The 27432-nt window shown below is 50.3% G+C and overlaps 1 protein-coding gene and 1 long non-coding RNA gene across 7 annotated transcripts in view; one reads left to right on the top strand and one right to left on the bottom strand.

Moving 5' to 3' along the window:
* Window positions 1-27432, top strand: part of ZFAT (zinc finger and AT-hook domain containing) — a 159522-nt gene that overhangs the window by 23880 nt on the left and 108210 nt on the right. For 3 of the 6 annotated variants that reach the window (XM_081505132.1, XM_081505133.1, XM_081505134.1), the window contains exon 3: window positions 12899-13135. In XM_081505132.1, coding sequence (XP_081361258.1) covers window positions 12899-13135 — 237 coding nt within the window. Of the gene's footprint in view, window positions 1-12898; window positions 13136-14044; window positions 14199-27432 lie in introns of all 6 variants that reach the window. The other 3 variants (XM_081505135.1, XM_081505136.1, XM_081505131.1) reach the window with 2 other exon arrangements.
* LOC145511590 (uncharacterized) lies at window positions 16063-27429 on the bottom strand. The gene is made up of 5 exons (XR_014057977.1): window positions 26565-27429; window positions 20006-20144; window positions 19017-19159; window positions 18486-18635; window positions 16063-16635 (listed from the first exon to the last, which is right to left on the bottom strand). It is a non-coding gene; the product is annotated as an uncharacterized LOC145511590 (long non-coding RNA).

The raw sequence follows: 27432 nt of genomic DNA, 5'->3' as shown, positions 1-27432 counted from the left end.
ATAGGCTATTTCTGTGTTTCACTTTTCGATAAAAGGACTGCAAAACTGTTTTCCAACCAGATGAAGCCCTGGACCCATTCCTGTTGATGTCTGTTCCTGTTAATATACAGGGGATCCGATTTCTCCACAGCTTCCCCAGCACTTGTTAGTTTTCCTGTGTGTGATGCTAGCCATCCTTGTGGGTCTGGGCTAGTATCACATTGTGGTTCTGATTTGCATTTTCTTGATAATTAATGATAGTGAGCACTTAGGTCTTTAGGGTATATGTTTCATTTCTGTATTTCATTGTTTCATTCCCATCTTTATAATTTCTGTTCTCTGCTTGTGTTGCATCTAGTTTGCTTCTAGTTTTTTAGTTGGAGGAGTAGGCTACTGATCTCTTTCTTCTTTATTTAACATTTACAGCTTTAAATTGGCCTCTAAGCACTGCTTTTGCTGCATCTCGTTAGTTTTGGTCTGTTGCGTTTTTCTGCTTTTCCGTCTCAATGAATTTTCTAATTTCCCTAATGATTTCTTTTTTGACTCATTATTTATTTAGGAGTGCCATTTAATTTCCATTTATTTCTGAGTTTCCAAAATTTCATTCTGCTCTTTATTTCTTTTCTTTCTTTTTTTAAATTTTTATTTATTTATTTATTTTGGGCTGCGCTGGGTCTTCATTGCTGCATGCAGGGGCTGCTCCCTGGCCATGTTCTCGGGCGTCTCGGTGTGGCGGTGGCTGCTCTTGTTGCAGAGCACAGGCTCTCGGGTGCACGGCCTTCAGCAGTTCCGGTACATGGGCTTAGTTGCCCTGTGACATGTAGAATCTGCCCGGACCAGGGATCACACCTGTGTCCCCTGCACTGGCAGGCAGACTCCCAACCACTGGACCACCAGCGAAGTCCTTCTCTTTATTTCTAATTTCATTCCTTATAAACTTGCTGAGACTTGACTTATGGCCGATCATTGTGGTCTGACCTGGAGAATGCTCCTTGTGCACTTGAGAAGAATTTGTATCCTGTACATGTCCTGTGTGTGTGTGAGGTTTTGTTGGTTTATAGTATTGTCATGTCTTCTATTTCCTTGCTGGTGCCCAGATTTATAATTGAGGAACATGTGTTTCAGAGAGTAGAGGCGTTAAAACAGCATACTCAAGGTCATCTAGTTCAAGGGTCTGCAACCTCAGAGTCTGATGCCTGATGATCTGAGGTGAAGCTGATGTAATAGCAATAGAAATAAAGGGCACAATGAATGTAATGGGCTTGAATCATCCCAAAACCATCTCCCCCCACCCCGGACCCCAGTTCGTGGAAAAATTGTCTTCCACGAAACCGCTCCCTGGTGCCAAAAAGATCGGGAACCGCTGTTCTAGTAAGTTGGAGAGTGAGATTTGGGCACACATGCTTACATGTTTGTTGGGCTGCATGGCACAGACCTACAAGCCCTGTACTCGCCCAGCTTCCGGATCCAAGAAAGAGCCTGGAGTCAGCAACAGAGGCATCGGTGCTTTAATGCATGGGGGTTTACACGTCTGAAGCAGGGCCCTGGAGCGACACGTCACCGTGTGCGGCGGACAGCGGGCAGGACTTGGGGGCAGTCTTCACTTCTGCGGGGAAGGGAGATGACCAGTGGTAGGGGAATTGATGTCGGTAGACTCCTTAGTTACCAGGGAAACTGGTAGAGGGGCATGCCCCTCACCACCCCTCTGATAAGCTCTCATTAGCTGGGGTGGGTATATATGAGGGTCATTCACATCAGGAGGGTGTAGATGAAGCCTCCCTGGTCGGGCAGGGGATGGACAGAGAACAAGGGAACAGCCACCTGGAACGGCCTGGCCACACACTGCACTGCTGCACACTCCGAATGACCTTTACAGTCCTGGTTGGTCTGTCTTCTGCGATATTCCTGGGGTCAGGTGGGATGGAGGCACTGCATCCAGTTACCACAAACACAGTACAGACAGCAGCAGCCAGAGTATCCAGAGGATGTGTCTAGTATGCTAAGGACAGTCCTTTGTTACAGTGTGGGCAGATTCTGGAGCCAGGTGCTTACAAGGTCAATGGCTGCAGCGCCCTGTCCATTATAAGGAAAGTCAGGCCACCACTGGTTGTCTCACACACCCAGAGCCACCCCCATGGTGAGGGGAAGGCCCAGTTTTAATGAAAGCATTCTGGTGGCCTAGCTAGGAGTCAGCAGTCACAGGACAGGTCTGCCAGCCCATGTTATGTTGGGCGCCATTAGAGGTGCACCCCTTAGGTCTTTCCAAACAGAAAATAGTTAATCCCATTCCACTCCAGATAGCACAGCCCAGGGAACTCACAGGCGGTCAGTCCTATGGTGACCCTTACCAATGGGGGTCCTTCTGATGTACTGGCCCATGGGACAGGAAGGTGGTGGGCCTTTCCCCACCATGGTCATAGTCTCCTCATAGGCACAGTAGCCTGGTTGACTTTTCATGGAAGCCCAGAGGAGGAGACTGATTGTGTCTCACTGGAGACCCAGCAGTTAGACTCATTTCACAGTGAGGCAGGTTGCCGCTTGATCCTCGAACACCCTTCCTCCCTCAGACGAGGGGCGAAACGCAGGACACTTAACAAGTACAGCACAGGGGAGAGCATGAGCATTAAGCGAATATAAGCAGTGACCCCAGCTGAGGCAATACCGCCTGTAACTTTTGAACCCACGTGCCCCCACAGAAGACCTAAGAGTTGCAGGTTTGATCCCTGGGTCAGGAAGATCCCTTGGAGGAGGAAGTGGTTACCTACTCTAGTATTCTTGACTGGAGAACCCCATGGACAGAAGAGCCTGGTGGGCTATGGTCCATAGTGTTGCAAAGAGTTGAACATAACTGAAGTGACTTAGCACACAGTTTGCAGTATAGTGCAGAAAACCCTGCAGTAATATAAGAACATGTCTAAAATCCCATATACAATGGCCACCAAGTTTTACCTTGGATGTCTGAACCATGCTACTCCATTTTGTCTTTTAAATGCATTCCCTTCCTCAATGGCCAAAGTGAGCGTGCAACCTATGTCTGAAAGGCCACAAGGCAGGCTGCTCTGGTCTGTGAAGTCGAAGTTAAACCATGTATAAGCCAGAATGACTTCCCCATACCTCAGTACATGTAGATTTTTCATTGTTTCCCCTTTTGATCGCAAATCTTCCAGTAGAAAGCACTGATGATCAAAAATATTTGTCCTGTGATGCTGGGGTGCTAGCTCCCACCCCTGGTTCAGATCAGGTCCCCTGGTTCTAGGCCTCCTTTATATTCACCTGGTCATTCACCCTGGGGAAAAGCTAGCCAGATCTCGTGAACAGGCTCAGAGGTATGTTATTGGGGAAACACTTCTTTATAGGCTCTACATTTTATCCCTTATACCCGATTGTCATTGTGCATGTGCCTTTAGCAGCAGACTTGAAGAAGTAGGATCACACTTGATGAGCAGTTATACTCTTTGACAATTTCACTAGATAATTTTTTCTCCATCTCCAGGTGGCTCAGTGGTAAAGAATCTGCCTGCCAATGCAGGAGACGTGGCTTCGATCCCTGGGTTGGGAAGATCCCCTGGAGAAGGAAATGGCAACCCACTCCAATACTCCTGCCTGGAGAATCGCATGGACGGGGGAGCCTGGTGGACTACAGTCCGTGGGGTCTCAAAGAGTCAGACACAACTTAGTGACTAAACAAAACACGTCATGACGAAAGTATGGCTAACAGAATAACTTTCATAAATACAGACCTCAATTAACAAAATTAGAATTTAATATCCGCTGAAATATGGCACTGTTCTGTCTAAAATGACCCTCATCTCCACCAAGCACAGCCAGTTAAAACCAATCCGTTTGCAAAATAAATCTGGTCAGTTGCCCACATAGGCTCTTCCGAACTGGTTGAGGGGGGAACAAAATCCTCAAGAGTTCTCATTCCCAAGATGTGGTTATTTCTAGAGTTTATCTAAAAACTCCTTTTTTCTCCTTTACTCTTAGAGATCCCAAAAGACTAACATTCCAGAGAGCCCAGGTAGATCATTTTCATTTTGAAGGCACAAGAGAAGTACCAGTCCCTCCTAGAAAGCTGCCTTGGGTGCTGTGTGCTCAGTCCAGTTCCTCCTAGAAAGCTGCCTTGGGTGCTGTGTGCTCCATCACATCAGCCCCTTTGTGACCAGGACCAGGAAGCGAACCCATGTCTCCTGCAATGGCAGGCAGATTCTTTACCACTGGGCCACCTGGGAAGCCCAGAGTGCCGTTGATAGCTTAACCAATGACCAAAGGCTCACTGTGATACAGTAGCAGAACCATGACGAGGCCACTGTTCTCCAGAGCACGTGGCAGCCCCCATTCAGCAAGATTGGCCTCCCTGGGATTTCCCTGTAACTTCGGTGCGCCCCCCTTCCCGGCCCCCCCCCCCCGCTAGCAGACAGGCCCCCAGACTTCCCATCTCCTGTCCTGTATTTCCCGACATCTTGACATCTCAGCGCTCACAGGAGTCTCCTCAGTCTCCTGGCTGCTCTGCAAGTTGCTGGGCTGCACCTGCTTGACCCAAGCACAAGCTCAAGACCCAAGAAACAGCCTGGTGTCAGCAACAGAGACATTGGTGGTTTAATGGATGGGAAGTGTACACGCTGAAGCCGAGTCCTGACGGTGGGCCGGACATGGTGGCGGCCTTTGCTCTCAGGGGAAGGAGGTGTTGTCAGTTACAGGCGGGTCAGTGTCAGGTGGGCTCATTAGTTACCAGGGAAACCAGTTAGAGGGGTGCGCCCCTCACCACCCCATGGGTAAGCGATCATTAGCTGAGGCCTGGGGCAAGTATTGGGTTAGCCCAAAAGTTCACTGTTATGGAAAAACCCGGATGAACTTTTTGGCCAGCCCAATGCAAATGAGCGTCACTCCTGTTAGGAGGGTGTAGACATAGCAGCCTGGTCGGGCAGGGGATGGACAGAGAGCAGGAGAACAGCCGTCTTGAGAGGCCTGACCACGGTGTTCTTGTGGCACTCGGGGCATAATCAGATTCTTACCATTGAACTTCTTTTAAAAGTTATTTTCCTTCATTTACTAATTTACTTTTTTTTTTTTTTAATAAATTTATTTATTTTAGTTGGGGGCTAATTACTTTACAATATTGTAATAGTTTTTGCCATACATTGACATGAATCAGCCATGGGTTTACATGTGTTCCCCTATTTACTTTTGACTTAAGTTCTTCTTGCATACATTTTCTGTTTGTGTGTGTGTGTGTGTGTGTGTGTGTGTGTGTGTGTGTGTGTGTGAGTATGTACTGGAAAGTTAGTTGTCTGTGTAATTTAAAAAAAGTATTTCTTAAGATTTTAATTAGACTTAGACTGTTAACATGAGAACATTTCTTCAAAAGTCTTTCATTAAGAGCCCCAAGTCCTTCCTTCCCTCTTTGTCCAAGTCCATAAAATTTGAGACTTCCAGAATCTCAGTTTCCTCTCTAATGATTTTCATTTGGGTTTAACCTTCACAATTCATTTTAAGTTGAGAGATGCTTGAAGTGGTTTAATTAAACCTCTAACTGGGTAGTAATTGATTTATTATCTTGGCCTCCCTTTATAACATGAAGCTTCCTAAGTCCTCTGGTTTATTTTATAGGCTTTTAATCTCTTTTGCTCATGTTGGAAGTGGTCTGCAAAAGAACTTTTCATTTTTTTCTCCCTTCTTCCTAATCAAATCTCTGGCTCTGCTCCAGGAAAAAAATTCCCTAATGGACCAAGTTTATTCTTCCTCTTGTGTGTTTGTATGAGTATATAAGAGAATGTGTGCATGTGAATGTGTGGTTATATCTGTGAGTGTGTGTGGTGGTGAGTGTGTGTGTGGTGGATTGTGTGTGATGGGTTGAGTGTGTGTGATGGGTTGAGTGTGTATGTGATGAGCATGTGTGTATGTGATGGATGAGTGTGGGTCTGATGGGAGTGTGTGTGTCATGGGTGAGTGTATGTGATGAGGTGAATGTATGTGATGGGTGTGTGTGTGTGATAGGTGAGTGTGGCTCTGATTGGAGTGTGTGAATGTGGGTCTGATGAGAGTGTATGTGTGATGGGTAAGTGTGTGTGATTGTGTGTGTGTGAGATGAGTGAGTGTGTGTGATGGGTGAGTGTGTATGTGATGGGTGGGTGCAGGTTTGATGGGAGTGTATATGTGATGGGTAGGTGTGTGTGATGAGTGTGTGTGTGTGAGATGGGTGTGTGTGTGTGTGAGAGATGGGTGTGTGTGTGTGAGACGGGTGAGTGTGGGTGATGGGTCAGTGTGTATGTGATGGGTAGGTGCAGGTCTGATGGGAATGTATATGTGATGGGCAGGTGTGTGTGATGAGTGTGTGTGTGAGAGATGGGTGAGTGTGTGTGCTGAGTGTGTGTGTGTGTGAGAGATGGGTGTGTGTGTGTGAGATGGTTGAGTGTGGATGATGGGTCAGTTTGTATGTGATGGGTGGGTGCAGGTCTGATGGGAGTGTGTATGATGAGTATATGTGTGTGAGAGATGGGTGAGTGTGTGTGATAGGTGAGTGTGTATGTGATGGGTGGGTGCAGGTCTGATGGGAGTGTTGTGAGATGGGTGAGTGTGTGTGCTGAGTGTGTGTGTGAGATGGGTGAGTGTGGGTGATGGGTCAGTTTGTATGTGATGGGTGGGTGCAGGTCTGATGGGAGTGTGTGTGTAATGAGTGTGTGTGATGGGTAGGTGTGGGTCTGAGGGGAGTGTTGTGAGATGGATGAGTGTGTGTGTGCACACTTGTTCATCCTGGTGGAGGTGGGGACACTGGGCTCACCCGAGGAGGGATTTACATGGGTCTCCTGAGAGCCGGATTCAGGTTCTCCCGTCACTGCCCCTTTCAGAAGTTTAACAGGAACTCTTCTCCCTTTCCTCTCTTCCTCCTCCGCTTCCTCCCTTCTTGATCTATCCCGTAACTGCCCCTGCTGTCTGCCTGGGCGCTGACACGGTCACTGTGTCTTTGTTGCTGCCTGGGCTCCTGGGGACTGCACGTCAGAGAGACTGACTGTCAGGCCTGGCCGTGTTAATGCTCCACGGTTTTCCTAAATTCTTGAACTGGTGTGACTAGAGATGAGCTGCAGAGCAGGAGCTGGAGGGCTGGCTTTATCCTTGTTTTTAGGCAGAGTGGAATTTGTACTCCCTGGTTCTGTACTGGCCTTTTCGGTGGGTGAGATGTTTTAAAATGAAGAAATCGAGGAGAAAGTGCCTTAATGAACAAGAATGTGTACATCGAGAAATCGCACGATCTCACAGTGGACAGGCTGGAAGGGTAATGGTGTCTTCAGAGACGGCCCAAGTCAGCATATTCATGACTGGAGCCGGAATAAGGAACCGTTGCCATTTATCCTTCACTTCTCAAGTGCTGTGCTTGGCATTTTAACGAGCTGCTTTTTATTTAATGGTGACTTTTTATAAAACAGCGGCTTCGTGTGTATTTTTTGTGTTAGGCACTGAGGCTGCGGGGCCAGTCTCTTCCCTGGTGGTCCAGTGGCTAAGACTCCACACTCCCAATGCAGGAGGCCTTGGGTTCAATCCCTGGTCAGGGAACTAGACCCCGCATGCCGCAACTCAAGATTCCACGTGCTGCAGCTAAGATCTGGCACAGCCAAATAAATAAAATAAAGTTAAATGTTAAAATAAAAGGTATACAGTCTTTATTAAAAACAGAAAGAAACTGAGGCAGATGGATTTGAACCAGGTCAGCTTAACTCCCGGCCGCTGTTCTTGGCAGTGTGGGTCTTGGTTTCATTACCATGTCCAGAATGGACCCGAGGGCCCCGTGACTCAGCAGAAAGACCTGGGCGAGGGAGAAGGAACCCAGGTCCCAGCCTCGCCCAGTTCAGCGGCAAGTTCTGGAAAACCTGCCAAGTCTCTCAAACCTTTGGGTCCTTGATTTCTTCTCCCATTGAGGAGTTACATTTGCTGCATCTATCTCAAGGTTTTTATGAAGATAAAACAAGATAATAGCTGGGAAAGTGCCTTACAGCCTTGAGTGATGTACAAATAAAGGGCTTATGTTATTAGATTTTTGATAATGTCGAGATTTTTTTTCATAATGCTCATGTTGTCTTTTGATTAAATTTAAACAACTCCAGCTGATTCTTTATGTCCCTTACTAGTTCGGGCCTTTTATCTGCAAGGGTAATTTTCTGACCGTGAGGAAGTTATCCCCAGACTGGATCTGAGATGGAGTTGAGGTGCACCATGGCTTACCTCTTCCTTCCTGGTGGAAACTTGGGACGTAGGAAATGACTTGTTTTCTAACTGCTTCCTTTCCTATTATGAAATGACTTTGTTCAGTAGCTCAGTTGTGTCCAACTCTTTTCAACCCATGGACTACAGCACACCAGGCTTCCCTGTCCTTCACTATCTCCTGGAGTTTGCTCAGATTCATATCCCTTGAGTTGATGGTGGTACCTAACCATCTCATCCTCTGTTGTCCCCCTCTCCTCCTGCCTTCAGTCTTTCCCAGCATCAGGATCTTTTCCATTGAGTTGGCTCTTCGCATCAGGTGGGCAAAGTATTGGAGCTTCAGCTTTAGCATCAGTCCTTTCAGTGAATATTCAGGGTTGATTTCCTTTAGGATGGACTGGTTGGATCTCCTTGCAGTCCAAGGGACTCTCAAGCATCTTCTCTAACACCACAGTTCAAAAGCATCAATTCTTCAGTGCTCAGCCTTCTTTATGCTCCAACGCTCACATCCGTACATGACTATTGGAAAAACCATAGCTTTGACAATGTGTATTTCTTGTATGGAGTGTGTACTGTGCCTCCAGCACTGCCCCAGTTCCTGTGAGACTTGAGGATGAAAAGGCAGCTCACACCTCAGGGTGTGTGATCGATGGTGGGGGAAGGGAAACAGTCAGGAAATGGCGTGTAGGAGTTTGTACACGTGTGTGCCTCACATGACAACTGGGGGATAAACTGTCTCACAGAGGATGTACTGGGATTTGAACAGAGCCTGAAGTGTTAGGATTTGCAACAGAATTTGGATTCTGATCGGGATGCAAGAGGGGGAGCAGTACAGGTAAGTAAAAAAGAGACAGGTGTCACCTCCGCATATTTAGGGAGGCCTTGGATGTTGCCCTGAGTGGTGGGTGGTGGGGGAGGAGAGGGAGCAAGCACAATGCTGTGTGTGTGTGTGTGTTTGCACGCGCACTTGTGTGCATGTGCAGGGTTGAACCATGTGCTAAGGTGCCTGAAAAGCCAGGTCTGAGAGTCATGGGGCAAACTGCTCAAGAACTGTGGAAAGTTCTAGAGCAAGGGGGCAGCAGTGAGACAAGGGATGGAGGCCAAGAGAGACCAGAGTGGGAGGCAGGCCGCTGAGATGGAGGGCGAGGGTCTGGGTGCACGGAAAGGGGGTTTACTGGGCAGACGTCTTTAGGGCAAAATCCACAGAGTTCAGTGGCACCTGAGTACAAGGATTCAGGGAGGAGGACGAGGAACTGAAGCTTCCTCCATTGAGACGCCATCACAATGTGTGCGGGTCGAGGTGCCAGGGTTTTCCTTGCCCAGTTTCAGGATTCTCTGCTCTTTTGTACCATGTGGGTAGCTGATGGCAGCAGCTCGTTTTCGGTGCTTAAATTGTTCCAAGTTCATTTATGAAAATTTCATTTTTAGTTAGCTAATTGGTCTTGAGGATCTGAATTATGGATGTGGTCAGATGTAAGATTAGCTTCGTCACCATCATGTTAGAGGTTTTCCAAAGCTTTCAGGGCTGATTTTATGTTTACTCCTTGACAGCAGATTGCACCCTGCTTGTTGAGTTCATTCACCAAGGATTTGCAGGGCGCCTGCCAGGTGGGACACCAGGTCAGGTGCTGGGGGATACAGACCACTCTCGGGTCTGGCTGGCTGGGCTGCAGTCTCATTGTGTTGGGAGAGGGCCACACCCATGGGTGAGGCGGCTGCAATGAGCTCTGCACGTCTCTGTGGAGCGGACTCTAGGTGCCCTGCCTCGCTGAGTGCCAAACCTGAAGCTGAGATGGAGGGCACGGTTCCCGCAAGGCTTCTACATCTGCTCAGCATTGCTGACGATGGGCTTCCTTGGTGGTACAGTGGATAGGAATCCGCCTGCCATTGCAGGGGACATAGGACCGATTCCTGGTCTGGGAAGGTTCCACATGCCACGGGACAAGTAAAGCCTGTGAGCCACGACTACTGAGCCCAAGCTCTAGAGATTGCGAGCTGCAACTCCTAAAGCCTGTGTGCCTAGAGCCTGTGCTCTGCAACAAGAGAAGCCACCGCAGTGAGAGGCCTGTGTAGCCCAACGCTGGCCTCAACTAGAGAAAACTGTATGCAGCATTGAAGACCCAGCACAACCAAAAAAAAAAAAAGGATTACTGACACCTTGCAAATTTGGGGTTCCCAAGGCCACCCACACTTCTTCAGTTAGGTACAAATTTGGGGGACCCAAAGGACTCCCTCAGGTTCAACAGTCTTCTAGAACGACTCACAGAACTCAGGAAAGCTCTGTACTCGGATGACAGTCCCAGACAAAAAGGGTGCAGGTCAGAGCAGGCCAAAGGCGGTGATGGCAGGGTGAGGTTGGGGGCCTGAGGGGTTCCAGACACGGGCCTTCGGTCTTCCTCCACCCCCCATGGTGTCCTGGACGCCACTGTCTTCTTGCAGCTACGTTACACAACAGGACTTGGGAGTGTTTCCAGCCAGGGACACTCACCCAAGTCCGTGGTGTCCAGAGTTTTTACTGGGTTTGATGATGCCTGCCTGCGTGACTGGCCCCCAATCTCCAGCTCCCCCAGGAGGTCAGACTATGTTCAGAGGTCAAACCTGACCTCACCTGTCGCAGAGCCCCAGAAACAAACCCCCGTGTAGACAGTCCTGTGGCCAAGCCCCTGGGTACATGGGCACTGCAGTCAGGTCGAGCCTTCCCGGGGCCTGGAGGTCACCTGCGTTGCCAAGGGCGGAGGCCGGACCCCTCTACGGATGAAGCCTCCTCTCCACCGCACAGCTGCGTCCTTAGGACACTTCAAAGGAGGAACTCTGTCTGCAGGCAGGGCACGGGGCTGGGCCTGGGCCGGCCCTCCCGCAAACTTGCATGTAACACATTCCCCCAGCTCGGCGGACGTGACATATGGTGGGAGGTTTACAGCCTCTCTGTCCATTCTGCTCCTCCAGCTATTAACTGCTGCTTCAGTAAGCTGCTGTTGTAAAGAATAATCAGGAGGAGAGTTTTAATGGCTCTGAGGCAAATGGTTTGTCCTTACTCTGCACGTTCCTCTCCTCACCTCCCTCCCCAGCCTCCCGTACGCAGTGGCTGGGCCTCCTGTCCCCACAGCTGTCATTCTCCTGCTAAAATCTCAGGGCGGACAGGGGAGCCCATTTTCCAACAAGCCCAGTGAGTTGGACGCAAGCAGTGACAGTGCATCAGGCTGGCTGCCCCAGCCATGGAAGGCTCTGGCTTGGAGCTCTAGGTCAAGGAGGACCCGCCTTGGCCCTGCAGCTCAGTGGAAACGCTGCTCCTGAGAGAGCTCCTCTCTCTCAGCCCCCCTCCCCATTCCGGCAGTGCCTGGTCTCTGAGTTCCTGGGGACCCCACGTCCGAGCAGGCGCTTCTGTGAGAGCCCACGTTGTCTCTCTGTGCTTTCCCTGCAAAGCCTTCCTGCCCTCCTCTCCCGCCCCTGTAGCTTCCCTGTCTGATTTGGGAGCCCAGGTGACCCCCTTAAAGGGTCCTCACGGTGACAGCAGGGGGCACTGTGGCCAATGCTTTCTTGGGCAGAACCACAGAGAGAGCAGGAGGGATCCCAAACACATTGTAATTCCACAGATGACTGTTCCCCCAAGATGGTGCTAGAACCTAGGACCCTTTCTCTGCCCTGATGTTCAGATGCAAAGATGGCTGGCTGCTGACATGCCATGCCTTAGCCAGACAGACGGCTCTCCAGAGATGGCAGGGCAGCCATGCTGTGACGGCAAGGGCACCCCTCAAATTGCATCACCTAAGACAGTACTCCACCTGCCTACAATGGCAGGAGGCCCCCTGAGCCCACTCACCCATCTTAATTCCCACCTTGTTTTGAAGAGGAATGCCTTAAAAATGAATGCTAATTAAGAAGAGATACCAGGTGAAAAATGATTTGAAACTTGCTCCAAAGCAGCTCTGATGATGACATTTAAATCCTCTGGTCTCCAGGAAACTTGAAAAATATTGTCTCTAGCCCTATAATCTTTGGCTTTAGATTGCAATTATTTGTGTCTCTTTTCCATCAGAACAATTTGGACCTAATAATTATGATGGCTTAAAGAGTCGGAATAGTTGTGTTACTCATTAAGAGCGTGAAAAGCTAAGCAGCCTTTGAGAACCCTTTGCAGAGACAGTCCTTAGCAAGTTTCTGAGAACTAGTTTTCAGTGGAAATGGTGGTTTCTAAGGAGCCTGGTTTGTGAACTGGGGCTGACAGTCACAGCTTAAAACCCTCCCCGCTTTATGGAAGAGGCACAGTGCACAGGTTCTGATAAATTAATATTCTTAAATCACATGATTACAGAATTGATTGTATAATAGCACAGAGGTGCAGAGATGGTAGCACTAAATGATTGCAGCTGCTCATTTCTGGAACTGCTTCAAACTTTCCTTTTTTAAATAAAATGTGGGAAGCGAAAGTGTTAGTCGCTCGGTCGTGTCTGACTCTTGGCGACCCCACGGACTGTAGCCCGGCCAGGCATCCCCGTCTGTGGAATTCTCCAGGCAAGAATGCTGGAGTGGTGGGGTAGCCATTCCCTTCTCCAGGGGATCTTCCCCACGTGGGGCTGGAACCCAGGCCTCCTGCACTGCAGGTGGATTCTGTACCATGTGAGCTCCCTGTGGAAACAGACATATTTTCACGCTTGGAAACTGAGCGCATGGCCCACCCTGTCGCCTTCTGTGACCCCACGGTGCCCTCTGGTTTCCTCCGCAGAGTTTTCGGTCATGAAGAGGAAGAGAGGCAGGCCCAAGGGGTCCACGAAGAAGCCCAGCCCCGAGGAGGAGCTGGCGGAGCGCAGCTCCCTGCCTGGCGCGGACTGCGCGCGGGCCACCGAGGAAGGGGGCAGCCTGGAGTGTAGCAAGTGCTGCCGCAAGTTCTCCAACCCGCGCCAGCTCCGCAAGCACATCTGCATCATCGTGCTGAACCTGGGCGAGGCGGAGGGGGACGCAGGTAAGAGCGCACCCCTGGGCAGGGAGTGCCGATGGCTCGCACCCCCGGGCAGGGAGCGCCGACGGCCTGCACCCCCTTTTTTTCAACCAGCTGTCTCATTTGAACTTTTTTTTTCTTTAAAGATTTTAAAAATAATTTTATTTACTCCTTTATTTATGGCTGTGCTGGGTCTGCATTGCTGTGCGGGCTTTTCTCTAGCTGCGGAGAGCAGGGGCTACTCTCTAGTTGGGGTGCAGTGGGGGCTTCTCATTGCGGCGGGGGGCTTCTCTTGTTCTGGAGCCGTGTTGTCGGGCCCTGCGAGCGGAAAGGCTGAGGTTAGGATGCTCGAGCCCCTGTGAGTGACCTTGACGGCCTCGACTGTGGCCGGCGTTCTTTGAAGAACATACAGGATACCAGGTGCTGCCTTCAGGTAAGAACTTAGCAAGGCTTTGGCTCTGAAGCAGCTTCTAAAAGAGGCTGAGGAGAGTGTGAGTGTGAGTGGGAAAATCTCCTAGACAACTGTCCAGAAGGAGTGAAACAGCAAGGGCCTCTGCTGTGGGCTCTGTTGTTGTCATTTGATACTTGCAACCAGTTTTGAAGTTTTCAAAGTATGTCTAAGAATGTAGAAAGTTCTTACTGTTTTGTACCAGGCTAAGTATTTTACCCCTGGAGTAGGAAATGGCAACCCATTCCAGTATTCTTGCCTGGAGAATCCCACAGACAGAGGAGCCTGGTAGGCTACTGTCCATGGGATCACAAAGAGTAGGACACTCCTGAGCGACTGAGCACACACACACATCACATGGGTTCTGGTTCAGGATGTGGGCTTTGGACTTGGGCTGCCTGGATTTGAATCGCAGCTCCAGTACTTACTAACTTTATTCTGCTTTATTTTCCTCCTCTGTAAAATTGGAATAAAAACAACACTAGCTAATTTGGTTGCTTGGAGGATTCAATGAGACAGGACTTTCTACAGTGCTTAGAAGAACACCTGCCATTTCAAAAGCACCCTGTACATGTTAGCTGTCATTGTTCTTCACAGCACTATGGACACAGTGCTACTGCTGTCCTTCCTGTTTTACAGGTAAGAGCATTTAGACACTAAGAAATGAAGCAGTTTATCCAGGGTCTTTTAGTTAGAAAGGGATCCTCCTGGCCTTTGAATCCAGACTGTCTGACTCTGAACCCCAGTTCTTCAGTCCTAGAAACACCTCCCAACAGTGAAGCAAGGCCCTTGGTTTGTAAAACCTTAGCACATTAATGCTGGGAAAGATTGAAGGTGGGAGGAGAAAGGGATGACAGAGGATGAGATGGTTGGATGACATCACTGACTTAATGGACATGGGTTTGAGCAGGCTCCCGGAGTTGGTGATGGACAGGGAAGCCTGGTGTGCTGCAGTCTGTGGGGTCGCAGAGAGTCCTATGACTGAGTGACTGGACTGAACTGAACTGAGCACATTATTGAGGGAATGCACCACCTAATGGGCCCCCCAGGTGGCGCTAGGGGTAAAGAAATCTGCCAAGGCGGGAGATTTGGGTTCGATCCCTGGGTCAGGAAGATCCCCTGGAGGAAGGCCTGGCAACCCACTCCAGTATTCTTGCCTGGAGAATCCCGTGGACAGAGGAGCCTGTCAGGCTACAGTCCATGGGGTCGTAAAGAGTCGGAAACGACTGAAGCAACTTAGCATGCTCGCACACACCACCTGATATTCATCAGACATCGAGTTGGTGGCCAAGGCTCATTGCCAACACCTGTGCCAGTTGTAGAAAACAAAGTGCTCTTTCCTTTACAGAACTGCTCTCAGGGTGACCACATGCACTCTTACTAGGCTGCAGGGGCTGTTGCAAATAACAGACAAGGATTCAGGCGAGATGAGGCAGTGGGGTGGCAGCCGTCCCAAGACAGAGTGTGAGCGCCCGCCGTGTGGGAAGTGGAGGCGGGGAGCCCGGTGGTTTCGGGGGAAGCAGTATCTCGCTTCAGAGCCTCAGGTCTTTGGCAAACATGCAGAAATTCAGCAGTGAGATGGCCTGGGGAGGGCGGGGCAGGAGCTCACGGCACTGGACCCGAGGCGCCTGTTCCCAGTGGATGTGGTCGTGGAGTGGCTCCCTGTCCTGTCACCTCACCACGCCGCACCCCACCCCCGCGGCCCTCTGAGTATGATGCACCCTACCCCCGCGTTTTCTTCACTGACCCTTAGTGGTCGTCACGGCGTAGTCACAGGGGTCAGCTCTAGCCCCTGTTGAGAATCTGTTCTGATTCGGTGCCTTCCCGTGGCTGCCGTGTCCTGTCAGCCCCCTCTAGGAGACCCCTGGGCTCTCTGCACAGCTGTGGTTAGAGATCAGGGAATTTCCCTCTTTGGCGACGCCGGACATTCTGGCTCCTTCCTCCTCTGGGCTCAGGCCTAGGAGTAACTGAGAGGTTTAGTCCTGTCCATTGGGGTCCCCTCCCCTCCTGCCTCTCCAGGCTGTGCTGCCCCTGGGGTTTCTTCCTGAGACCCACTCTGGAGGTGTCTCCCCCACACAGCAGAGTGCAGGCTCCTCACCTAGGTATTCACAGGCTTCGCAGAGAGTATCTTTCCTGGAGCTCTGTGGCATCATTTTTCCATGTGATAATGATAAGTTTTGCATTGTTCGTGCCAACCATGGTACATCTAATGAAATTTAGGTTATTTTCTTTTTTTTCTGTTATAAATATTACTTGGATAAATATTCCCTTATCTACATGTGTACATTTGTATATGTGTATATATGTGTATGTTATTTTTACAGGATAAATTCCTGAAAGTAGAACTACTGGGCCAGAAAGTATATTACGTTTTGCCAGTTTCCCTCCTAGGAAGCACAGGCCAGTTGAAGTTCCAAGTGTCCAAAAGTACCAGTTGGGTGTTATCATTTGTTTTCTCTTTTAATACCTGTAATGATATAAAAAATACTAAGAAGAAAGTAAAAATAGTGCACAATTTTACTGCCTAGATATAATTTCTATTACACTGTATATAAAAGTGAAGAGAGATCTACATTCTATATATGTTCACATACATTTTTCAGGAATTAAGGTCATACATAATGTTCTGTGTTCTTTTTTCATGCAGTTAATGGAGCAGATAAATTTTTCACATCAGGTATTTTTTCTTCAACAAGCTGTTTTGTAACAATTTCTGTGTTGCAGATATTGTTTTCAGTACTTTTACAACTCTTCACTCATTGTGTTCTTATGGCGGCACTGTAGACACTATTATCATCCCCACTTTATAGACAGGAAACTGAGACAGAGCTGTCAGGAGTCTGCTAACATCACACAGCCCGTAAGGACTGGAGCTGTACTCTGAACTCACACAGTCTGGCTGCAGGGTCTGTACTTTTGATTGCGATGCTCTGCTTTCTGACGAAAGAGTCAGTAAATGTAGATTTTTGTTATTTTTAAAGGCCACACAGCATTTCACTGTGTGTGGGGGGGCCTTAAGTTTTCCTTCATCGGTCTCAAGTTGATTGACATTGAATACTGTTTTAAATTTTTCTCCCTGATTAAAAAACAGAAAAAACTACTCAGGTGTATAATCTTGAGCCTACAGTTTTGTTCTATTATTATTATACTTTGTACTTGTGCCTTTGTTATCTTAGGTAAATATCTAGTAATGTAATTCCCAGACTAATAGGGCATCTGTTAGGCCACATATCGTATGATTCCATGCATATTCAGAACAGATAAATCCATAGAGACAGAGGATAGTTGGTAATTACCAGGGGTCAAAGGAGAGGGGAGGATGGGGAGAAACTGTTTAATGAGTTTTATTTTAAATGATAGGAAAGATTTTGTATCTAGATAAAGGTGGTGGTTACATAACATTATAGATGCTCTAAATGCCATTGGACTGTTCATTCTAAAATGGTTAATTTTATGTTCTGTGAATTTTATCTGCCTGGTCACCAGTGGACAATCTCGTTGCAGATATTCGGGTTTTTGTCTTTTGTGTGATTTGGGGCATTCCTTGCTCATGTCCTTTACTTACTACACTTTTGGATTGCCATATACTCTGAAGACACTTTCCAGTTTTATCATTTGTCTTTTCATGTGCAGAATTGCTTTTTCTTTCCTTTTGCATTTTACTGAAGTTTTAAATATCAGCATTTGTCACTACTATCAAATTGCATGCCCTTCTTATCGTAGCTTAGGACACTTACCTATATACCCCAAATAATAAAAAACAACCTTCTATATATTCCTCTGTTATTCGTTTGGTTTTATTCTTTATCTGTATTTTTGATCCCTCTGGAAATTGTATTTTTGTGAAAGTTGTGAAGTAAGACAGTCATACATATTTGATCAGTAAATATGGGCAAAGGCATGTTCTTCATAAGTGCAGTTTGCAGATAAACTATTTCAAATCATAGGGTCCACAGAGAATAAGGGTCTGATTCCAAGTCAACCCTTGAAAAAGTAAAAAAACTTCATATCTTGAAAACAATTAGTGGGATAACAGGAAGTTGCAAAGATGGTACAGAGAGGTCTCAGACCCTTTAGCCTGCTCTCCGCAGTGGTGATGTCTTGCATAGCTGTAGCCCAGTGTCAGGATCAGGAACCCTGACAGTGAGATACTGTGTGCGTAGTTCATCACTCATCACCATTCATCACACGTGTAGAGTTGTGTAGCCACCACGGGAGTCAGGAGGCGGGACTGCCCGTCACCATGAGGGTTCCCCCTATTACAGTTCACAGTCCCACAGCCATTGATCTCCGACCCTGTGATTCTGTCATGTCAAGAATGTTATACCAGCCGAGTCACACTATGTGTGATCTTTTAAGATTGGCTTAGAAAACCCCCTTTTCAAACCAATTTCATAATTTTACACTTGAGGAAGTTGAAGTGCAGAATGACGGTTCTCTAAGAGTTGCACAGCTGCCTGGAGGTGGGCTGGGTACCACCCCGTGACTCCCTGCTCCTCCCCTGCACACGGCCCAGCTCTACCATGTTCGAGCTTTAAAACCAGTCTTCTTTCTTCTTTGTGGATGTTGATTTTGTTCATTTCAGTGTACCACTCTCAGCTTTTTCTCTAACCTCATGGGAAAGGCAAGTTCCACCCTGTGTTGTCCCCAGCTTTATTTTCTATTCTGTAATTAATTAGACAGTCTCTTCAGCAGCGGCAGACAGGCACCATCCTTTCTAATAAGATTATCAGCTTCCTCCAGTGCTAAGCTGCATAGAAAATGGCCTCGTAGTCCATTGATTTGAATGACCTAAGTGGACTCTAATTTAACAAATACCAAATGGAAAGGTAGAAGCTCCCGGTGTTTTTCCCTTTCTGGCCACTGCTGAAGCCTCTAAAATATGCAGAAATGACCTAACCCTCAGCCGCCTAGCAGCTGACATACCTGTGATGATTGCTCCACGTTCCTCAGTTTGCCAAACACAATATCACAATTTGGAAAATTCTTGCACAATTGTTTTAATATATGCTCGGTAAAGAGCAGTTTAGTGACATTTCAAACAGTTGACCTTGACTCTTTGGCTTGTTAAAACAACTAGAAGAAAACAAACAAACAAAAAAACAATTAGAAGAAAACAAAATAAGCTTGTTCCCTACACTGAACCATAGCAAGTTAAAATAACAATTTTGTTATGCATTCAACATTTATTTATTTCATTCTGCCTCTGAATAGTAAAAGAAACCAGGAAAAGAGATTTTTTTTTTCCCTAATACCATTATGTGGTACAGCTGGTGTTTTTGAAAACTATTTTGCAGCCTACAGAAATCAATGTGTCAAGTTTATAAAAGTGACTTCTGAACCTTTCTAGGCTTGTTATTTCTGGGGTCATTTTATGCAAGGAGAGCTACAAAAATTTGCTCTTATACTTGTTAAATCCTCCCTAAAGAAAACAAGGCATTTATTCTAAGATCTTACCTAAGATGCACCTGCAATCTTCATGAGGATTTCATACAACAGTATTTCAGGTGTCTTCTACTATCTTTGTGTTAGCAAAAGCGCTGACTCGATCAGTAGCTGCGTAGGCTGAAAACTGCTTTGTGGGAGTCGGGTTTGGAAGTCTGCAGGTGGAAAGGCAGAGCGGTGTCAGTCCTCTGAGCGTAACCTTCCCTCCATGAAAGATGTGGAATGGGATGATCTGTTTCCTTTCGCTGCTTTGTGGACTCTTGCTTCACCTCTGCTCATCAGGGAAACGCAGAGTGCAGCGGCCTCCAGCTGTACGTGGTCCGAGGCATGCTTGGAAACGTGGGACTTCGGGACAGTTAGTATCACGTCTCTGTGATGCCCCCTGCCCCCCGCTGCCTCCGCTGGCCCCACTTTGCTTCCATCTCTCCAGCTGCTCTGGGAGGTTGGGTCCTTATGGTGGGTGCTGCTGGTGCCAGGTTACATCCTTCAGCCAGCCTCCCCCCTCGCGGTGGGCTCACAGATCCGGCTTTCCTTCCCGTTCTGCTGCAGACCCTCAGGAGGCTCTGCTCACCCAGGGATCAGGTGGAGAGAGCAGCCACCGCCCTGAGCATGTTTGGTCACTGGGCGGCGGGGCAGAGGGCCAAGGCTTACAGTCGGCCCAGAAGTGGCCTCCATCATTCCTGCCCACGCAGTTCATTGGCCAGAACTGACCTCACGGAGTGCGACCCTGCTGTGCCCAGGGTGGGCGAGGACGGGACATGTCGGGTGGCTGTCATGGGTGGCAACCGCGTGACTCCTGCCATTTCCGTGGATTCGCCCACAGCTGTGGTCTGGGGACTGGTACGTGTCCTCCTTGCCCCGACCCTGTCCTGAGCTCAAGGCCTGCATCTCAGTCTGGGGTCCCAGAGGCTCCTTATATTCCTCTCCACCCCCACACAGAGCCTCGGTCCTGGTGACTGGCCACCCCATCCAGGTGTCGCATCCAGAGGTTTCTCCCTCACCTGTCATGTGCAGCCACTTGCTGGACTTTGCCCGCTAAATGTTTCTTTGATTCTGCTCTGCATCTCTGCTACCGTTCTCGTGGGTCAGGTAACTGTCAGGCAGACCTCAGATACAGGTGAAAAGAATGGCAGCAGGAACCTGAAATGTGAGGACCAGGGTAGAAGGAAGAAAGAAGTACCTGCAGAGTCAGCAGCTGAGCGGGAGCCCGTGTGATGGCTGGACAGTCAGCAGCAATGCACCTGGGGCCTCCGCCGTGTCACGCGACCTGCTCTGCACACTCGCCTCTCCTTCGCTGGTGCTGTGCCGTCCTCGGAGCTAGAACCTGAGTCCTCCTGGAGTCCTCCTCCCGCTCACCCCCAGCCTGCCGGCCCCCTTGGCCTGACGCCCTGCTCCCCATGCCTCTGGTGCCCGTGGCCTCCTCTCTGGCCGTCCTCCCTGCCCCTGGTCTGGCCTTCTCATCTTCCCCATGGACTCTGCACACCGGGCTGGCCACTCCACTTCTGAACTTGCTCCCTGTAAGCCCACTCTTCACAGAGTGAAGTCATAAGCAATGGTGACATGCACGTGCCTGCCGAGCCTTCTCTTCCCCTCGTGGAGAAATCACCCCCTTGAGACTGGCACGGCACCCCAGTGCAGGCAGCCTTGGTAAGCTTTCCCTGAAGAAAATCACCTGTACGTGACCTTTCTCTCTGCAATAGCTTCTGAGACTTGGAATAAAATTCAGATACGTGATAATGGGCTCCATTGTCAGAGTCGTCTAGGGAAGGAATGGAGTGTGAGATCCACAGCCTTGAGCCCCCGGGAGCCCCGACAGGCCCTGGGTGAGCTGATGGGGTGTGGAGCAGGCTGCGAAGTCTGGCAGGTGTTTGTTTATCTGCTTCCAGGATTCCAGAGGCGAGCGGGTCCAGAGCTTCCCGTAGGTCCGTGGAATCCCAGGCCGAGGTCCGCGGGGCGCCCCGTGGTGATGACCCCTCCTCTTCCCCTGAGTGCACCAGTGCCAGCTGCCATCAGGGCACTGAGCGTCTGTTCTCATCCCTCTGCTGGGAGCCGGGGTGGGGCCGTCCCCTCCTCGTTAGATGAAGAAACAGGCTCTGCCAGACAGAGGAAGCTGCCTGAGGGCCAGCTCATAATTACACGAACCCTGGTCCCTTTGATTTCTGAGCTCCAGCTTTTGTCACGGGTGTCCAGCCGTCTTCCGATGCGATCCTCCCCCCCCCCCCGTCCTGGCCCAGAGTCACCTGAATTAAACCCCCAGGCCCTTTGATCACTGAGTGTCCTGACGTGAGACATGGGACACGGAGCTGGCCCTGTGCGCCTGTGCTGTCTGCCACAGACTTGTGTGACTCTCGGGGAACCAGAGGGCACTTACGACCTTTGTTTCATGGAAGGGATTGGGGACCAGGGGAGAAGAGGAACTACCTAAATCCCACCAAGCAAGTCTTTATGGTGGGACTTTTATTTTTTTTTTGCTCATGCCACGTGGGATCTCAGTTCCCTAACCAGGGATTGAACACGTGCCCCATTGGAAGCTCGGAATCTGAACCACTGGATCGCCAGGGAAGTCCTACGCTGGGACTCTGAAAGGAGGCCTTGCCTGTCCAGCCTCTTGGAGGCTGGCCGGGGGCTGGGTGACAGCCCGTTGCATCGTGCTGTCAGTGGTTCCGGGGCTGCCTGCATCCCACCTGGAGGGACGTGATGGGGTGGGGGGGTGGGGGGCTGGAGCCGGTGACACAGCGGGCCTTTGCTCCGAGTGACGGCTCTTCAGATGAGTGACAGCGATGCGTTATGACCCCCATCTTGAAAAGGAGTCCCTTTCACCATCACAGCCCGACCGCTGAGAAGTGCTGCAGGCAACAGCCCGTGGCCCAGGGCCCAGCAGCCTTTAAAGCCGGACTCGCTGCCATGCCTGGTGCTTCCCAGCTGCCAAGGAGCCAGCTAGAGCCAAGGGCTCGGGAGGTCCCCGTGGAGGCCAGCTCTTGTCTCTCTGTTTCCCCCGTATGGGGCTTGTGCTGTGGCAGCTGTGCCCTGAGCCAGACTTTGGGAATCAAAGCGAGTAAGACGAGGCTATTCCCTGGAGCAGCTGAGCCCCGGGGGGACGAGGACCAGATAGATACAGGATGATGCAGGGGTCAGCCTGGTGCAGGGGGGACATGGCGGGACCACACTGTGGCGGGAACATCCTGGAGGGCTCCCTGGAGACGGGGGCCGTGAACGCCCCGTCCAGGGCTGCCATGGTGGGTTGGGGCGGGAGGGCGGACAGGCATTTCCCTCGTGATGGTTCCTGCGAAAGCCTGCAGATGCCAGGGGATCTGGTGAGGAAGGCGTGCTGGTTCACTGCAGTGGGTGTGCGGTGAGAACACGATCAGGAGGAGGCGGGCTGCCTGGTGCTCTGCGTGTGCTCCTGGTCATCATGGCCCCTCTGCGGGGACACAATGCTCAGAGCCTGGCCTCCTCTTGAAGCCATAGAGACAGGAAGATGAGAGAAAGCCCGAGGGCAAGAGGGATGCATATTCAGCAGGTTTGATAGAATAATCGTGGGCTAATAAGTTCCTTAAACTGCTGCATTAGCAGCCTGGAATGAATCGGTGGCAGAGTCCCAGAGTATAATCCCTATCAGTCTGCTGTTCTGACAACTGTTCTGGGCTTTTTTTTATTAATGTGGCTGATAACACTTGACTCTCTGGGGTGTTCTGAGATTTAATTAGTTCTGGGGCAATTTGGAATACGTACTTTAGAATATTAGTGCTGTTGTTAATTATAAATGAGTGCGCATGAACTAATTTCTACAAACGTATGACTGCCCGTACTGTTAACTCTTCATCGGCCCGCTACCAGGTCAGCTTGCCTTGCCTGGATGTTATTACGTGTCGGGGACCCTGAGAGGTTCCCGGAGGGAGTTAGAGGGTGAGCACAGACACAGATGCCCTCCCTCCCCCCCTGAGAGTGTGGGGTTTGGCAAGTGGAGTAACATCCCTCGCAGAGAAGCTCCTCTAGGACAGGAGGGGGTACTGAGTGAAGAGCAGGGAGATTCTGAGATCAAAGGAGCCTAGTTGAGAGCTTTTGTATCAGATGAGCTTCGTTTTTCTTAGTAAAGTCAGACAGGCTCATCCAAGTTAAGGGAGGATATGTGTGTGTATGTGTGTATGCTTCTGTTCCATCCCAACCCTTCATGATCACCCACTTGTGCCCTCACCCACAAAAGGCTCGTCTGCAGACCCCCACCCAGGTGGATGATACCTCCTTGGAACCCTACACCCTACCAAACTCACTGTGTGACCAGAACTAACTCATCCACTCTCCCCCAAACCTCCCTCCCTCCCAGCTTCTGGTGACTCCATCGGCCAAATGGGAAGCCAGGAGCGATGGAGCCCCCGTGTGACCCATTACAGATCAGCTTCCAGGAGCTGGTGGAGAAAGATGAGGGTCGGCCTGGAGGGACCAGCGGGAACTTTCTAGAACATGGGGGACGCTGAATTTTTTGCTCATCACCCTTCAAATGGGGCCCATGCTGGGTCTCTGCTCCTGAAGCTGTGCTGCCTCCATCTGAAGTCTGGACATCTCCCTGCATGTGAGGACCCCGGGCACTGTCATAAGAGTGGGGTCTCTGCACCCGCCCTGGGAACTCCTGCTTCCACGCTGCAGTGTCATCATTTTTTAAACGCCGTCTTCTCAAAAGGAGATGAAATATAAAGAATTAGGTCAATGTGCTGGGGTTGAAGAGCAGTGATGCACAGATGTCAAGAAATTAAACATTGTTTTTCCCGAATGTCAGCGACTCCACGGAACATGCCGGTCTGGGGGTGCAGCCCTCCCTGCACCTCTCCTGTTCACACAGACCCGACGGGACCCCCCCGCCCCCTGGAAGCTGTGGTCCCGGCCCAGCCCCGAGCCGCACAAGTGTGTCCTCAGGCATGACGTCACCACCCCAGACGTGCCACCGGGGGGCAACAGCATGATTCTGCTCGTGACAGAGGGCTCTGTGGCCTTCCCAGACCTGAGCCTCACAGCCACTCACTTTGTGGATTTGGACCCTGGGTTCAGCAAGTTCAGAACTGGTCCAGCTGGAGGGCAGAGGCTGGAGCGTAGCTCATATACTCCATAACTCTATGACAGTGGCTCAGCAGTGACTGTGCTGCAGGTGGCATCAGACACTGTCCCTCCTGCGTCCTCATCCACTCCTTTTAAAGCTGTTTCCAGGGCTCTTGGAGGCACCTGTGGCTGAGGATGGGAGGGCTGGGTGGACCAGGTAGGTGAGGGGTGCTGGCCTGGACCCCACCCACTTTAACCAGAGAAGCAACGCCTTTTCGTTAGATATATTGAAATTGCTTAAAGAACTCACTCAAAATGTCCTGCTGCTAAAAAATATGTTCGAAAGGCACAGCCTGGTGCAGCGAGGATCACGACTGGATTCGGTCGGTGACGTGGCGCGATGTGAAGTCTGACAGCTGAGGGCACTTCACCAAGCACCTTGTGTTCTGAAAAGCACCTTTGTTAGAGTCTTTTGACTGTGCTGGGTCTTCACTGCTACGAGGGCTTTTCTCTAGTTGCAGTGAGTGGGGGCTACTCTGTAGTTGCAGCGTGTGGTCTTTTCTTTGCAGGGGCTTCTCTAGTGGCAGAGCACAGGCTCTAGAGCACAGGCTCAGTAGTTGTGGCACACAAGTTTAGTTGCCGTGAGGCATGTGGGATCTTTGGGGATCACGGATCGAACCTGTGTCTCCTGCACTAGCAGGCGGATTCTTTGTCACTGAGCCACCAGGGAGGTGCAAGCAGTTGTCTTTTAAAAAAAGAAATCAAATTTGTTTATCTTCCAAATGCCTGTGCTCTTTCACTGGACACAGGTAAAATGAGAAATTTTTAAGTTACCTTCTGATATATTATGTAGTTGACTTACTGCGTTTTAGCTCTATTGTCTGTCTTTCCCACCAGCACATAAACACCAGGAGGCAGGGGTCTCTGTCTTGTACCCTGCAGTGTCCCAAGTGCTTAGAACAGGGCCTAGCGTTCTGCATGTATCTGTTGAATGAACTGTGGCCAGTAAAGAACAAATACATTCTGCAGTGCTGGGATAATTTCCTAGTAAATATTTCTTTCTTTTGTGTAGGAATGATGTTTTGTTTGAAGATGGACCCTGAGAAAAATTGGAAATAGGAGAAAAAGGGAAAAAAAGAAAGCTTGCAAAGAGAATGTTTTATTAAGTACGAGGGGATCATTGTTGAACTTGGTGATAGAAAAATTCTGTTTTAGAAGAGCGGTACTTAACATGAGTACTTCATCAGATGGAGGAGAGGGTCATCACGAGCAAACAGGCAGAGGAACTGGAGAGGTGGGCGTGGAGTCAGGCCCAAGGTAGACCTGGCTTTTCTGAGCCACACGCAGGAAGTGTCCTACAGATACAAGTGAGCGTGTCCACAGAGCCTGCGGGGTTAACTTGTCTCGGGTTCCAGCAGAGTCGGGTCTCCCCGATCGTCCACCCTCTTTCTCCTGCAGCTCCACTGCCCTGTCGGGAGGATCTCAGAATTCAGAGATGCAGGGCTTGTCTGATTGAACGCCCCACCCCGCCCCCTGCCATGTGGTTCAGTTTTTCCCACGGCATCACGATTGCTGTGTGAAGCTCCTTGAAACCCTCCTGAGAAACGCGTCTCTAAAGCCACCCCTCCCTCGTTGGGACGGCTCTGCGTGCGTGCTCAGTCACTTCAGTCATGTCCCACTCTTTGTGACCCCATGGACTATAGCCCACCAGGCTCCTCTGTCTGTGAGGATTCTCCAGGCAAGAATACTAGAGTGGCTTGCCATGCCCTCCTCCAGGGGATCTTCCTGACCCAAGGACGGAACCCGGGTCTCCTGCATCTGCTGCACCGCAGGCGGATTCTTTACCTACTGTGCCACCTGGGAGGCCCTGGGTGGCTCTAACTGCTAGACGTTTCTTCCTCTGGCGAAGTCTGTTGCTGATCTCTACCCATCGGTCCATTGCTTCGTGAGCAGAGCCGGTCTTCCTTGTGTTGTAAGGTTAGGTCCTCAGGCTCAGTAAAAAGAAGACACAGCCCCAAGCTCCCAGAGGTCACAGCACGGATGAGGCTTCCAGACAGATGACCGCGAAGCAGCGTGGAGAGTCCCACTGTTGATCCATTGATACCTGGGCGTGTGTGTGTCCTGTGATTGGGCCCAGACTGGGGCTGGGGCTGTGCTGTGTCCCCACTGTGCCCCCCACCTCCGGCCAGCCTCACTCACTCACGCTCCTGAGTGGTCTCCACGGGCATTGGAGTTCACCGCCCACCCCGCCCGTCGAAGGAAGACTCCCCACGTCCTGTGGGCATTCGAGGCCCTCAGTTTCACTCCCTCCCCTGGTTCTGTTCCTCCCTGCCGGCTTCTTTACCAAGTTCACCCCTCAGGGTACCCAGCTAAGCATTCCTCCTCGTCCTCACGCCCGTCCCTCAGCACCGAGCCTGCCACTGGCCCCCACACCACTGTCTCCTGTGCCCTCTGCCCCCCACACCTCCTCCGCCCCTGTTCCCTGCAGCCCTGACCACAGCTTCACAAGTACTTGCTGTTCACACTGACCGGAGGGCCGCCTGCCTGGAATGGCTTGTCTGACCCCTCGGGTGGAATCATCTGTCACTTCCCTCGGTCATCCGAGACCCCTTCTCGCTTCAGTGGGTGCACAGCAGACTGCCCCGTCCGTCTCTCCCACCAGATGGCAGGGCTTTCGAGGGTGAGCTCTGGGTCTGTGCCCCGTCAGCCTTGGTGTCCACCATGCCTGGCACACAGAAGACACCTAATAACTGGATGCTGAGCATGTGAATGCCTTCTTCTTAGGCTGTCTAAAGAAGACCACTGTGTCTTCCCTGCAGTGTTGTTGACTGATGACTCTGAGGTCTGGTGGGCTTCATGAGAGCAAGGTGAGGGCCTGTGCCTGCTGTGTCCACAGTGGGCTCTCAGTGCCCACGCGGGGGCCTGTGCCGGGGGAATGGTGTTTACTGAGTCAAAGGCAAGACTGAGGAAGCAGAGGTGATGCCCAAAGTGATACAGTGGCCACTTCGCTGGGGATCAGTGTTTCTTTTTTTTTATGAATTGATTTATTGGTTGCACTGGGTCTTTGTTGCTGTGTGCACTCTCTCTAGTTATGGAGAATGGGGGCTCCTCTTCAGTTGCAGTGCGTGGCTTCTCTCACAGCCTCTAGGTGTGCAGGCTCAGTTGTGGTGCACGGGCTTAGCTGCTCCACAGCATGTGGGATCTTCCCCGGCCAGGGATTGAACCTGTGTCTCCTGCATTGGGCAGGCAGATTCCTATCCACTGCTCCACCAGGGAAGTCCAGGGACCAGTGTTTCTATCACATAGGTATATCCCCTTTACTGTCAGACCATAAAAAGGGTTCCGTGCGCTCCCCAACTCCATCACTGGTATAAAAAGGGTATTTTATACATCCTGG

The sequence above is a fragment of the Giraffa tippelskirchi genome, chromosome 6 (genome assembly GCF_054371585.1).
Source record: "Giraffa tippelskirchi isolate mGirTip1 chromosome 6, T2T-mGirTip1v1.2.pri, whole genome shotgun sequence".
NCBI lineage: Eukaryota > Metazoa > Chordata > Mammalia > Artiodactyla > Giraffidae > Giraffa > Giraffa tippelskirchi.
Note: the sequence above shows the minus strand (reverse complement) of the source record. Positions and strands in the feature narration are given on the sequence as shown.